The sequence below is a fragment of the Molothrus aeneus genome, chromosome 5 (assembly GCF_037042795.1).
Source record: "Molothrus aeneus isolate 106 chromosome 5, BPBGC_Maene_1.0, whole genome shotgun sequence".
Taxonomy (NCBI): domain Eukaryota; kingdom Metazoa; phylum Chordata; class Aves; order Passeriformes; family Icteridae; genus Molothrus; species Molothrus aeneus.
Window position 1 is genome coordinate 58,339,853 of NC_089650.1, and position 15,358 is coordinate 58,355,210.

At 37.6% G+C, this 15,358-nt stretch overlaps 1 protein-coding gene across 11 annotated transcripts in view; it reads right to left on the minus strand.

The window, feature by feature from the left end:
- Positions 1 to 15,358, minus strand: part of MAGI2 (membrane associated guanylate kinase, WW and PDZ domain containing 2) — a 705,904-nt gene that overhangs the window by 64,268 nt on the left and 626,278 nt on the right. For 6 of the 11 annotated variants that reach the window (XM_066550916.1, XM_066550914.1, XM_066550915.1 and 3 more), the window contains 3 exons: positions 8,965 to 9,056; positions 2,470 to 2,662; positions 1,416 to 1,502 (listed from right to left, as the gene is read on the minus strand). In XM_066550916.1, the coding sequence (XP_066407013.1) occupies positions 1,416 to 1,502; positions 2,470 to 2,662; positions 8,965 to 9,056 (372 nt within the window). Of the gene's footprint in view, positions 1 to 1,415; positions 1,503 to 2,469; positions 2,663 to 8,964; positions 9,057 to 14,319; positions 14,362 to 15,358 lie in introns of all 11 variants that reach the window. The other 5 variants (XM_066550919.1, XM_066550917.1, XM_066550923.1 and 2 more) reach the window with 3 other exon arrangements.

Sequence of the window (15,358 nt, forward strand, 5' to 3'; positions counted from 1 at the left end):
TTTAAAGATTTGGAGATGCTCTTGTTTGGCAAGTTCAAAAGAGCAGAAATGAAAATGAGTCCATGTACACTTTAGTATTGCTTTACAGTAACAAGAACACTAAACAAGTTAAAGCTTGTGGGATTACACATTTTTTAGTGTGAGCATTTTGGCAATTGAAAACAGTAAATTTACACTTCCAGATGGAAACAAAAAGATTTATATTCTTTGCAGATCTAAATTGTTTACACAAATCAGCATTTATTGACAGTTTTAATACAGAAATTTCAGATAAATGTAAGTATTATGTTTTCTGTTTGGAACAAGAGTGGCAGAGTAATTTTACTGAACATGTGAGGAGCTCCCACATATACACATACATCCTAGGTAGAGAGTTTGCAAATTAGATTTTCAGTGTGTGTATATATTAATATAATAAACAGCATCCAAGGACAAGCTGTTGTTTTCTCAGTCAGGTGTGTCCTTTAGTAGTCCTTCTGCAACTATGAAATAAAGTAATTAGAGAGTATAAAGAGGAAGAAAAACAAACAATTATTATACTCCTGAAAATCTCTAAGAGTTATTGAACCAAATCTGCAACTAAATGCCATAGTCAGTGACAAGAGAGTTCTCATTTTCTGGCTGTCGTGTTTCAGAAAGCTGAATATTGTTTATGTCAGTATGGCTGCAAGAGAAAGAAAATTCTCTTACCCTGTAGAATGACCAAGAGCTGGCCTGGCCATGAAAGAATGCAATTGAATGTCATTACATATAGCAAAAGAATAATAAAGGAGGAAGAGCTTAAATGGCTATTTGACTGTCAACTGTACAATAGATACTCATCACAAAAATTGCATTTTGCTCCTGCCTGTGAAAAAATGGCATTTCAATCAAAAAATCACATATTCCTAATCAAATTGTTTTCCAAATCTTGTGAATTGTGATTTTCTGTTCCAGATCTGGGTAAGTATATGTACAAAATAGTAATTCCAGGTGAGGGCTAAGATATGTACATCAGCTACAGACAGGTAAGGAAAACCCCAGATCCCTCTGTTGTATACATTCATGCTAGTGAGAAATTCCCACGAAATCAATTGCCCTGATGTATTAGCATAGCATTTTTCAGTCACGCCCAACACCAGCTGTTTTAAATTCTTCCACAAAGCTTATGTTGTAAAACACCACATTAAAACCCTGTTCAGCTCCTGAAATGCTCAAACATTAATGAGCTACACGCCACATTTCCTGGTGTGGCACTCTCAAGGCCCAAGAACAACTTCAGGTGTTTTACCAGCTTGCTTACTGTCTGCACCGGGAGCCCAGAGTGGCTGGTAGAGCTTTAATATTTAAGGAGCAGCAGCAAAGGCTGGCACCACTCTGTGCCAGCCCGGCCTGCGGTGCGTGTGGCGCTGGCGGCGAGGGCTCGGCGTCATTACCTTGATTATTGGCCATTTTCCTCGCGCTGGGGGAGCTGCGAGGGGGCGTCGCACCAGGCGCGGGGGCACCTTTCTGGCTGGAGGACTCTGGAGTCAGTAACAGAAGAAAGTCAGTCCTGCAGGAGCACGGCTGGCAGGGAGCTGCGGTGCCGCAGTGGGAGGGGGACTGCGAAGACGAAGGTGAGTGGGAGGGCGGCTTTTTTGGCACGGGAGCGAAGGGGAACGGCGCAGGCAGTGACAGTGGGTCTAGGGTACGGGCAGGCAGAAGACAGGACAGGCTGGGAATGTGGTTTTGCTCATTTCTGGTACCTCAGACAAGTGCACTCACCAAAAACGTTTTAAAAGTCCTTAAATAGACTTCTTTCCTCAAGTAAGCAATGGTTCTAAAGGAAGGTCATCAAATTGTCCCATTAAAGCTTTAATAGATGCTGCCACACGCATTTTTCAAGGTTCTGATGTTTTTCAGTAATTGAGACTGAGTTAGTCTAAACATCTAATTTACTACAAATACTTCATAGTGGTTTAGGTTCATTTTCTGAATATGTCTGCTTGACAGAAGAATCTGGCCCTTGTGCCCTACAGAAGATTTTCAGCCGGCTTGCATTGCAGTTCAGTGGGAAATTCCAGATGACATCAGTGAGACCAGAAATGGGCTTTTAACACATTTAAGAGTGAAATGAGTTCCTGCCCTAAAACAGTTAACAGTCTTTGAGCCTTTCTCTTATTGACACAGTCAGCTCAAATGGCTTTAACTTAGGTGAATGTTTAGTCCCAAAAGTGGACAAAAGGAGACAGCACAGACCAAGACATCATGGAACAAACCCAGAGCACTTATGATCACCACACCAGGGTTGCCAGTATGTTTCCACTTCTGAAGGAAACAACACGCAGTTGTTTTTGTCAGGGGAACAAGGGACACATATTTACAATAACTCTTTCCTCAGAATGACACAACCATTCACTTAGATTTCCTCTATTACTTTAAAACAGCACCAGTTTGTGCTGCCAGCATTGGGATCTGTTTTTCCTTTGACCTTTCCCAGCCTTCACTCACCCGTGGGTAGCACCTTTCTCCTCACAGTAAGATTCACCTGCCCGTTTCGGGCGGCGTTGTGCATCAGATCAATCACGTATCGGTGGGTTTTGCCGGCCACTGGAATCCCATCCACGTACACTAGCTCATCACCAGGGTGGAGACGGCCATCTCGGTCTGCTGAGCCCATGGCAATCACTGCTCCAATGAGAATCTAGGCAAGAAACAGAATCCTGTCATATATTGCACCGAGCCTCCAATTTAGTGACATGAATGTTGCAGTGATTTTCTCTTTCTTGTGAAATTAAGCTAGTGATTTAGCACAGGTGAAGAGCTCTGTGTATGTCTGAAAGCTGTGCTTGTCCTCTCTTGTGGGTATGACTGAAGATGCTTCCTCATCTTTGGTAAGAAGGTAAGGTGTTTCCTGTCACCATCATATTTTCTGAAAAATCCTCTTTGCCCAGGGTGTCTCTCCTGGGAAGCTGAGAAGCCTCAGAGAAAAAGGAAAACAATATTGTCTCATTTGCTTCTCCTGTGTTTTGCTGCATTGGAATGTGGTTGGAGATTGTTTATCCAACATGCAAATTGTTTTGACTTGATGACCAATCATGGTCAGGCTGTGTTGGACTCTGAAGAGAGAGTCACAGGTTTTTAATTATTATCTTCTAGCCTTCTGTCTGCATCCTTTCTCTATTCTTTAGTATAGTTTTAGTATAGCATTCTTTATATAATATAATATAATATAATATAATATAATATAATATAATATCATATCATATCATATCATATCATATCATATCATATCATATCATATCATATCATAATAAATTAGCCTTCATAAATTCCTCCTCCATCCAGGGGACCCCAAAACCACAATTTCCTACCTGCACAGGAGAGATACACCAGGGAATCCTAATCTGAGTCCTGCTTGATATGTTCAAATCAAGATAATCTGCCTCTAAGGAGTGTTGAGTTTCTATAGACTACATTATAACAAAGACTTAAAAAGATTAATTCCATATAAGGGTCTTTTTATTTAAAATTATCAAGTCTGTGTATCTCTTATCAAAGGTTCTTCACTGCTGTGTGATTTAAGCACCTGGAGTTATATACCTGAGGTCAGCAGTGGAAGTGACCCCACTACACAGAGTTGGCTTTGGGACTCTTTAGGGGAAAAGAAGTACTATATTAAATGTTATTACTCTTAATGAATGATTGCTCAGGCAGTGCTTGGTTAAAATGGAAAAAAGAGGAAAAAATATCAGCTTGTTCTGGGCAGATGTTGTTTTCCCAAATTGACATTTAAATATAGTTTGTATGGGACATATAAAAAATCTGTCCAAAACCCTGTAATGACTTTCTCCACCTTATATGCAGATAATTTCACATAATTTCCTAGAAGAAGATGTATATATTTTCCCTGTGGAATAGCTGGTAGAACAGTTCAGATTGATTCAAACAAAACCTGCTTTCTTTGAAAGAATATTAAAGCATTCACAGAGCGTGTTTCAAATTTTCTGTTCTCTTTTTCAGTCTGAGAGTGAGCATAAAATGATGGATATGACATGCCATGTGACAATCTGCTTTTAATAATAAAAGATAAAAGCTATGAATCATTGCTTTTCATGATGAATTGCAAAGGCTAGGTGTGGTAATCACACAGGTGGGCCTGTGGTTTTTTGTGGTCTTAGCTGCAGAGTTACAAGTATCTCAGCATAGTGTTTAAATGAAATTCCCTGTGGAGCCTGGAGAATTTTCCCCAGTTTTTCACCTCCCTTTGGCTTACTTTTGCTTTCAAAACTTAGCAAAGAGAGAACATGATGCAGCTTTTCCCCGCTTTCTGGTGTTCCTGGGATCCTGTTAAGCAGTGCCAGGCTGAGTGGCTAGAGAGGCTCTTTCAGGTTCTCCATCCTGTTCTTCAAATGGTGAAAAAGTATACCTCAAAGCTTTGGAAAATACTTTGTGCAAAATTCAACCATGAAATATGAATTTATGCTCCTTTACCAGACAGAAGAAAAGCTCTCCAAGGCTACTTTTAGCTAGATATCCACAAAGTATTCTCAAAACATTTGAGAATTAAGCATCTCACAAGTAAGGATTTCTTCCTAGTTATTTTGAGAAGACATGGATTATAACCTCTACAGCATGGGAGAGTGTAGGGATTGGCTTCCTCCTTTGTTGAAAATTTGCAGTTTTTTCGTAATTTTCTGACAAAATATTAAACAATTTGAGCACCTTTAACCTTTGAAAAAACAAAATGCAGATCATTGCATGGTACGTCATCAGTATACAGAGCAAACTAGAAAAACTCGTTCTAGGTCTAAGTAATTATTGCTGATATTTCACATGTCCACCATGTAATGTGATTGTTACTCACCTCAGTGGTGGATTCCTAACATAAGCAGCAGAGCCATACTTTAAACCCTTCAGCTAGGTGTGTTTGTCAAGATGATGGCTCCCATATCTATTATTTGGGATATTTAATAGCAAGAATAACTCAATTTTCCTAACTTTTTCATTTTCTGTGTCTGAATTTTTTTCTTATGCAGTATCTGCTCTTGTTTCATGGCTGAGAAGTTGCCATAATAGTTATCAATTCTACATGTAAAGCACAAATTGGAAAAATATATATCGGGATTATAATACCTCTGAAATGCAGTTCCATACTGGTATGAGATGGCTTTGAATGTGTGATGAGAAGGATGATGTGTTGTAGAGAAAAAAGAAACATTTCTTTTATTGTTTGAGATTAAACAGGACAAATTCTGGGATCAGGATGATTGTGGCAGAGCCTAATCTGAAATTAAAGCCTGTGTCTATTAATTTATACAGGTTAATCTGCTTTGATATTGACTTTCTTTGTGATTCTTGGTAATTATCTGAATTTGTATTAGTTTTTCTGAATATAACACAGTAGCTTCACAGGCACATAGCAAAATTTAAGTATATGCACATAAAGGGTGATTCACCTAATTTGAAGTGTCAGTGTTGTCTAAATCCAAGCTAATCACCTGAACTCTGTCTAATCACTGTTAAAATAGGACTTCCCAAGGCATGGTCTTACCCTAACATTTTGCTCTATGTCTTAGAAATGTAGAAAGGTACTTAGAATATATCTTGGCACTGACAATAAAAAGAATACAGCATATATCTTGAGGACATTATTGAGAAAAATCCCAGTTCATCCATGTTGAAAAGGTAAAACTTAGAAAAATTATGTATATGTTCCTGTGATTCTGAGTTTGAGCTGCACAAATATATGCAAAATACATCTCCCCTTTGGGACAGCAATTTGCAACTTCAGTAAAGTTCCAATTTATGTGTTTTGCAGTCTTTCAGTAATGTTATAATTCACCATAACAGAGATTATCTCTAAATCCTCAAGTTAGTGGGAGATGTGATAAATAGCTGTTGTAGGGCAATATTATAAGATTTGAGAGCACAACTCACAGTCTTGATATTTGAAATATCTCAATAAATTTAAGTATTTCCTTTCAAAACTATTTTTATGCTCACAAATATGGAAAGTGGAGCAGAACAGCAGCATTTTCTCGTTCTAAGGTGCCAGGTATCTGATATACCTAGAAGGAAACTAAGCTACAGTCCCTCTATAGTGTCAGTATTATCCTTCTAAAATAATGTTATTTGGATTCTGCTTCTTTGAAAAAGTTATTGCCTTATGCTGAAGAATCCATATTTCTTTTTAGATATCAAACCACAAAGACAAAAGCTTCCTTTTGTTCCATGTTACCTGACGGCACAGCAGGAGAGCTGAAATAAAAATTTCAAAGCGTCTCAGTTCTTGTTTCATAGGAAAGGCAGGGGTTTGGAGAACAGGTAAAAACTGCTTCTGCTTTTCTGGAGGTGAAAGGAATGGGAGGCTGCAGGTGGGCTGTCCATGGGGGGCAGGGAAGCAGTGGAGGAGAGAGAACAGAGTTTAGAAATCTTGTACTGTGAATACGAAATAGAGGGACACTAAAAAGAGTACATGTGTTGTGTTTATTGCTGTTAAATTTGAGCAGTGAAAACAAGATGGAAAACCACAAGGGAGTGAGAATTGAAAACCTCAGCACTGCCACACTTAATTCTAAGAAAGTTCTTTTTGCCTTGCACAATCCTCAGCTTCAAGTTAGGCTCTTCTTAACTCCTGGGGACTTTGAGAAATGTTTGCAAAGACATGTAAAGCCCATTGGATTGATAAGTCTTGGGGAAAAATGCTTTTGTATGTGCAAACCATGGGACAGAGATAGCAACCTTGAGGCTAAGGGCAGGCTGAGAGCAACTGCTCAACAGGACAGTGAAATGTGTTAGAGGGCGGTTCACAGAGGGCAGCGTTTTTGGTCCTGCTTTCCAAAAATAGCAAGGTGCTTATCTTTACCCTTGATATCTAGCTATGGCTCTTTGACTTCAGTCAGTAAAGTCAGGTCAGTCCTTTGCTGAAGAGACACTAGAAAGAGCTGATCCTCTGTAATACTTCAGTGCATAATGCATGTAGCTGCAAGGCAAAAAGCTTGCTCAAAATTTCTTTTCTACTGGACTGGTGAGCAGACTGAGAGAGTCAAGTCTCTCACAACTCTGGCATGTGCTATGGATATCAACTACCAGAATATCAGGTATTCTACATGAGTTTTCTCTTAGTCCTTTGGGTTGAAATAATTCAGTTTTATATAAATAATCATCTTTTAGATAAGTCATCTGAGCTGTACTTTTCCCCATGAGATTGTCATAAACCTCCAACAAGCAACTGCTTAATTATCCATTTGTAATGAAAATAGAACTAAGGGAGACACCAAATATTGGTGTCACCAAATATCACAAAATATTGAGCAGCCCTGTAGCCAGGGACACTTTCCTCGGAGATAGGAAATGACATTAGACATTACTGTCCAGAGCAGGTAGAAGGAGATTTCCAAATCTTCCTAGAACATAGAATAATTTGGATTGGAAAGGACATTAAAAATCCTCTAACTCCAATCTCCCTGCCATGCCATGGGCAGGAACACCTTCCACTACATCATGTTGCTCAAAGCTCCATCCAGCCTGGTTTTAGAGGTAGTACCATTTCCTAAAAATCTAAAAAGATAAAATGGAACATTTCCACTAACACCTCAGAGATTTCCTTTTTGGCTTCACCCAGGACGTGTGCTTTGAGAACTTATACTGGCTGGCCAGTCCAGAAGGGACAGGAAAAATGCTCAGTTGGAGAATGTGCAGATGATGGCTCAGTGGCCTCATTTTATGTGCACTGGGACATGCTCCACAGAAGGAAGTTACATTTCAGAGGGGCTCAGGCACACTGCAAGTGTAGAGGATGAAGCAGTGCTGTCTTGGAGTCCTTCTGAGCAGCTATACTTTACATTTGAAAAACCATTGAAAACACTTATTCTAAACTAGACTGAATTTCAAACAGTACTTGAAGCATCTTTTTTAGAACACCCTGCATTCTTTTCTTATTATGGGAGATATCAGAAAACTGTTAAGATATATCAGTACTTTGACAGATATTGACAATTTTAAAATATAAGAGCTTTTTTGTTTTTCAAAGCCATGTGCTAGTTAAGCTTAAGACTTGAATGAAAAATATACTATTTTGTAGTAATTTGAATATGGAATATATAAATTATTGACTAGGGAATATACAAATCTAATAATTAATTATACATTATCTCAGAAATGTAGTAACACAAGATTCAGACTGCTTAAAATTGTGATAGTAAAGCATTATCATTGTTGAGATTAGTCCTAGCTGTCAGATTATAGTTACACCATTGAGTTTTTTTGGAGAGTAGTGATTCTGCCTGCTCTCAAAATTATAGTATTTAGATAGATCAGTAACTTATAAAAATATTTATACATTTGTGGTATGTCATGCACATTTGAACCTTATTTTCTAGGCTTCTATGCTGTTTCTTTTAAATATTGTGCATAAGATTTATTTTATATTTTATTAGCCAACCATCTATGTTAATTTTGTTACCTTTTATTTTGCCACAGGGGTTTCTCCCTCCTAATGGTATAAAGCTATCATTTTTATACTTGTTGCCTCACATGATGTGGCAATTTAACCTGGAACATTGACTATCACTCCGTGGAAAGGTCTTCTGTTTCTGGAAATAAACTGCATTGTTGACTGTGTCTTTTAACCACATGCACACATTTTGCATACAAGCTGTCTACTCTGAACATGGTTATGGATAGTCTTACATAATTGGATTTTTGGAACCTTCTGCTTAAACTTGATTTTGAAAAGTTCAGATTAAGAGATGCCAGGTCACACTCTGCAGTAATGGGATGAGTGATGCTCTGTTTCCACCTTAATGCCTTCTTATTCTAACTTAATTCTCAGATGTGAAAAACCTGAGAGTTCTGGGTTTTTATACAGATGAATAAAAGTAATTTTACTTGTAGCCTTAACATGGTGTTCATTTGGGTTCAGTTTTGTAGTAATATTTTTCTGGCCTTTACACAGATTATAGAATGTGGAAGGAAGAGGGAAATCAGGAAGAAATAACTCACAGGCTGCCCAGGCTCATCTCCTCCCAGGATCCTGAAGCCAAACCCAGACTCCATTCTCCGAAGGTGAACATCCAGCTCCTTGTAATCGGGACCTGGTTTAAAGAGAAATCCCCTTGAGCAAAACATTTTGGTCTTGAGAAATTGCACCAACCCCTCCCACCTTGTGTTCATTTGCACATGACTAATGGCATCCTGGTTGGAGCTGGTGGAAACAAATGGGCCACAGACAAGGAGGAGAACTGAAAATGTAGGTGTCTCTTGGAGGGTGGTTATGTTCAGTAGAATACAGTAAACCAAACTAGAATACATTCACAGAAGATCAGTATGGAAAAGTCTGTCCAAAATAGAGGTTAAAAATGTGTCTTCCTAAAACTGACTGTATAAGGGACTGCTGCTCATCCACCTCTGGTCTCTAATTTGTCTTTTCCCTGCAGTTCATTAAATCCTACAAAGAGTAAGGAAATGGGAGACAGAGATACATCAGTCCAACTCACAAAACATGAAAATCATTACCAGCCATTTAAGTTCCAAATACAGATATATATATACATATATATATGTATGTCTTTTTATGTAATGAAGCTTTTAAGTATTCCACTTCCACGTAGTACCCTCAATAAGGAGTTTTGATGAAAATTATCATTATAAACCTCTCAGTCTCAGAGTTTAAATTGAAAGCTAACATCATTAACTTGAACTCCTTAATGCTACTCAATTAGTCTCAACAGCTTTGTGAATCAATAAGGTTGCATTTCCATATGCCTGCCTAACCTGTCTTTAGACATATATTATGTCCTGCAATATATCAGTTGAGGAATATAGAGTCTTTTAAATGTCAGTTTCTTATAAAAATGTCTTTAGCTTCACTTGAAAGAACACAGTATTCTGGGATAATAATAATAACAATACTATTAATAATAATAATAATTTTAAATATTAAAAAATGAAACTGTAAGCATTTAGAGGACTACGAAGTTGTCTGTTGTCTGTTGTGACTATTGCTGTCTGCATGCTCAGAGATGCTTTAGGCTCATCACCTAAAGCAGTGATTGACAGGAATGGTCTTTCCTATGGATTGCACTCTGGTCTATACATTGTGACACAAAAGCTTTTGCTCAGTGTCAGCTTCTTGCTGACCCCAACAGAAAAAAAGAATGACAAAGTTTATTTCAGCAAACTGCTCATAAGTGTCTCCAGTTGTGCCTTGTTCCCTCAGGATGGGAGGGATTGGAGATGGCTGAAATACTTGAGCAGCTCTCACTTACAGATCTCCCCTCAGAGCCATCAGTGGGCACCTCATAAACTGTGGAATTTGGCACATGACAGGTGTAGTCTGGGATTAAAGTCTGATTAGTTTCAGTCAGGTATTATTGCAAAGACAGATGCAGAAAGACATGCACTGACTCTATACTATGACTGCAATAAAAAATTCTTTGTAAACAACAGATTTCAACAATCTGTATTGGTGAAAGTGAGACTGAATCACAAATATTCCAATTGGTAAAATAAATGTATTACTTTTCCCTACCAATTTCCTTCTCATATATTGAGAAGAAAAACCCAAACAGAACCAAGCAGCTTATTATACTGACTTTTCCCATTTATTTGATGTGTCTCAACACTAAGGAGCAAATGAATTCTGGGTGTGTACAGTATGTCAGCTTAATGCAAATAATTTTAAAGTTGTGAGAGGCAAAGGAATTTCAGAAGAAAGCAGTACTTTATCTGGTTTTCTGTGCCTACAAGGATGGGGCTTAGCACTAGGGAGATGTTTTTGTAGATAGACACGGTGTGATCAGCATTTGAAACCCAGGTTTAACACTCAAAGGCACAGTCTCCAGCAGTCTGTCACAACCCGAGCACTGCCTTTTTGTGTACAAGGGAATGAATATGCACAGCTGGGAATACAATAAGAAATTATAAGAATGTCAGGTTGTGAAGAATACTTGCTCTGGCAAACTGAGATGAAAACGTCCCTCAGATACATTGACAAAGCTGAGCCAAACCAGCGCTGGCAACAGACTCTAAAATAAGGGGCATTATTTATTTTTTAAAAGATGCTGTTTTTCTACCCCATTTAGAGTGGAATAGATAAGCCAGCTTGACCATGAAAAGGTTTTCAGGATAAAAAATGCTGTATAGCAGCATACTCATACATACGAGCTCTAAAACAGTTTGGAAGCCTTTGGATGTGGGCAACAATGTTCCTTCCCAAAGACTTGGAATTCTGTGGAGTCCATTGTCTGCCAACAGGTCACTGAAAACTGCTTTTAAAAAATAGTGCTCTTTTCAGTCCCACTAAGGAAGCAAAACACTGGAAAGGATCCCTGGGTCATCAAGTCTAGCTTCCTGTTATTGCAAACCTCCGCAAGCAAACAGCACACAGACCTTACCAATACAGACACAGGCAAAGAAGACTCTGGCAACTGAGCTTGTTTGTGGCCTTTGTCACTAGGTCACCCACCTTGCAGTAATATCATAATATCACAGTATCTCCAGTGATTGACTGGTACACAAACCTGTGTGCTGTTTCAGCTTTCACATTGGGTATGATATGACTGCACTGATCACCTTTCCACTGCTCTGGAGACAGCTACACCTTAGATTCCTGAACTTACTTCTCTGAAAGTGGACCTGGCTTCTACCCTTGGCTTATGTGCTTAAGTGATTCATAAAATAAGACAGAAGACTTATTGAAAGGCTCTCCAATAACATTAATCTTTCAGTCCAGATTCTTCTAGTAGAATTGCTTAGCTGCTTTCTAGCCATTCATTTTTACATTTCATGCTAAGCACTGTCTTTTCCAGGCTAACATGGAAGTGTTACAATTATAACTGGCATTTTTTAAAATGGAAAGTATTGATTAATTAAGTACATATCACTTGTTTGGTGTAAAAAATCAGTTACCAGTTAGTCCAACCAACCAACTTTTGCTGAACTCCCTTTGTATAGCTCTTGGTTTATCTCCACATTGGCAGATTTAGTCTTTGATCAAAAACACATTCTAAAGCTTTGCTGCTGCTGAGATCCTTTTTTCTTGTGTTTGAAAGACAGGTAAATTGTTCACTTCTTTGTACTTTTTCACAGGAACTCATGTTTGATAGATTTACTAAAAGCTCCTATGATTATGTGGCAGGAGTTTCAATATTCCTGAATATACATTGATTAAGTATTCTTTCCCATTTAAATGATTACATTTCATCTGATATTCCTCTAGTGCTTGCTTCTCCAGGATTCTGGTACTTTTTTGTTCCTCACAAAGGCTTTTTGGATAGACTAAATTTTGTGTTTTCTTACTGGAGCAGATTTTCAGTTGATCATACAGAGAAAATTACCTGTACTTACAGAAAATGACACTCCTGAGCTTTGCAATATACTACAAACTGTTGGTTAATATAACTTCATTATGGAAAATGTGTCTTTTTGTTTTCTCTTGCTAGCCTAGATTAGCACCTTGTGGTTCATGCCAAGTAAGAAGTATGAATAGGCGTGCAGACAAGCCAATACTGAATTAACACTGTCTTTTCCAGTTTGCTTATCCTTCCAGTCAGCTTAATGTACCTTAATGACCTGTCTTCTACCAGTTTTACTGAGAGTTTCACCTTAAATTCAATATTTTTGCTCATGTAATATAGGTACCCTCTGCCAGAATGACAATGCCCCCTGTCCTTCCTTGCCTCTCTACACATTTATATTAGAAAAAGAACTTAAATTTGCCTGCTAGTAACTTAAATCTCTCTTATTTTATTGCTATACTGCTTTGTTTCTTTTTGTGTGAAGGAAAACTTAACAGTTCATTTGGACTGGAAGAAAAAAAAATCACTCCAATTCACTTTGCTAGGCTATAAAACCATCTGGCTCCCCCATGAATTTGAGAATGGTATTGGACAAGCTGTGATCTGATCATCACTGCACAGTGAGGAGAGTAAAGAGCATTGGGAAATTCTTTCTGGTTTCTGAATGATGGGGGATTTGCTTTAAATGTAATGGTACCAAAATAGATTGTTACAGAACACTAGTGAGATCTCACAGGTGAAGATGTGATTATCAACTCCCAGCTACCTTTCTGCACTGTATTCATCTGAATCTCTGGGTGGACAGCACACTGAGATGCATGAATGCAGTTGTTTCTTAAATGTTGAGAAAATATACACCTGAAAATGCTTGATTAATTTTCTGTGTGAGACAAATTGAACAAGTGCTATGTGATTTTACAGTGATGAACCTGATATTTGGGATGGTCCTGTAAATGTTGATATAAAATTTTTATTAAATCTCTTCTATATTGCAGCTAAAGGAAAGATGAAGTGCTTTGCTGTAATAATTATACAGCCTTTCTGGGTGTATTCAGCTACCTACTGAAAAGAAAAACTAATTTGGACTCCTTTGCTGAAGATGGTGAAGATTTTTTTTTCATACAAATAATTATAAATTGTGAATTGGGATTGACACAAAACTACAGTAACTTCATCTGAGTTTCAGATGCTCTTGAAAGATACGAAAAGCTTGAAAACAGTCTCATGGATCTGCTGCTCTGCAATGTAAGTAGCTTTTTAAAAAAGCATACATATTCCCTCTTGATATTTATAGAGAGGAAAGCTGGCAAATAAAAAATTCAGTATGAAAATCATCAAAGAAAAGAAAAAAGAACTGGTGTGCTAACAGAGTAATTCAATGTATGAACCCTACTGTTTTATGCAAAACCAGTCCAATGTTATATTTAATTTAGGATCTCTGTCCAGCTTGTGTAGGACTAGAAAAACTTTGATAGGATTGTCAAAACAGCCTTTTTTTGGTATGGGATGCCTGTTTCAACTGTTCACTTAGCATGATAACACTGGGAAATCAAATATTACTGTTTTTTAAAAAAGTCCATTGCCATTTTACAAGATCAGTGTTGACTCAAACACCCCAAAATCTCTTGATTTTGAAAAATTTTTCTTTTATATTTTTACAGCACAAGATGTAAGTATGAAAGCAAGGAATTGGTGATAAAGTTAAGACAGAAGTAAATTCTGATACAAAAAAAATTATCTGGCTTAGATTTGGGCATGAGCTATAGAGATACAATTTTATGCTAAAGAGTGAACACTAATATGAAAGTACACATAAAACACATTAAAACATAAAAACTGGCTGAGGAAAAAGAAACACCTTTCCTTGCTCAAAATGCAAATCTATTATAAAAAGGTTTGGCATAAGCATTTTGCAACCCCACAAAGATCATACACAATAAAATGGTGACTGGGCAGTCAAGACTGTCCATCATCTTGAGAAATGATTAAAAAAAGAATAGCTAAAACATAAAATGGAGGACAACTAGTTTACAGAAAACAAAGGCTGAAGAATACTTGCCAGAGGAATCCGCTCGAAAACCAGTCCTGGGCAGCACTTGTTCTGAATAGGAAAATGGGGAATTAAAGGTGAAATACATTTCTCAAGTTATTTAAAGATGCAGCATCAATTTCTCTGCTGTGTTTTGAATTACTAAAATGCATTTTTTATTTTTTCTTGAAATTTTATTTTCTCCTCCCCTTCTTCTTTACTTTCCATGTGGTGCTGTACATTATTCCTGCTAGATTGAGACCTCCCTGGCCATTTCTGTGCAAAGTGAAAAAGATGTTGAGGTGGTAATGTTTCTTTAACACAATGTATGTTCTGATGAAGATAAATATTTTAGTTTGGTTAAAATTGTTAAAAAATAGTGACAATATTTGTGCTTATTCTAGCACAGCAATAAAAGTGGAAGTTTAATGGGTGTGTTTGGATGACTTGACCTCAGATGGCTTGACCCCTGCTTTTATACAACTCCATTGCAAAATGTCTTTTATCATTAAAAGGAGGAAGATTTTTTTGCAGAGGGATGTATGTTGCCAATAAGAACAACTGATTGTAGATGAAGGGAAATGCAGGTTAATCCCTTTAACATACTTTTTATGCAGGTAGTTTCAAAGTATTTGTATTTCACTATATGAAGTGCAGCAATGAACTGTCTTGTTTTCACATAAAACTATTTTGCTTGCATTAGAGGAAGCTAGATGAGTCCATAGCTGAATTCAGTCATGTTTCCTTTGCTAATTTTGTAATATTCTGAAGAAGAATTTCTGGTTTATTATTTTGGCAGCACCCAGAGTGATTTGCAAAACATTCCAAACCAGAGGTGATTTCTATTGACCTACACACAACAAAAGTGTAAATCAGGTATCCCATTTGTGTGACTCTAAGCCAGAATATCATACCATATCATACCATGCATGTTTCATGCTCTGAAGAGGTAAGGTCTTTCACAACAGCATTTGCAGGACAGTGATGCAAGCTATGAGTATATACCATTTTCCTAAGGCAAAGGGTGTGGTGAGAGACATAATACAGCATTTCCTCTGTGGGAAGCTGT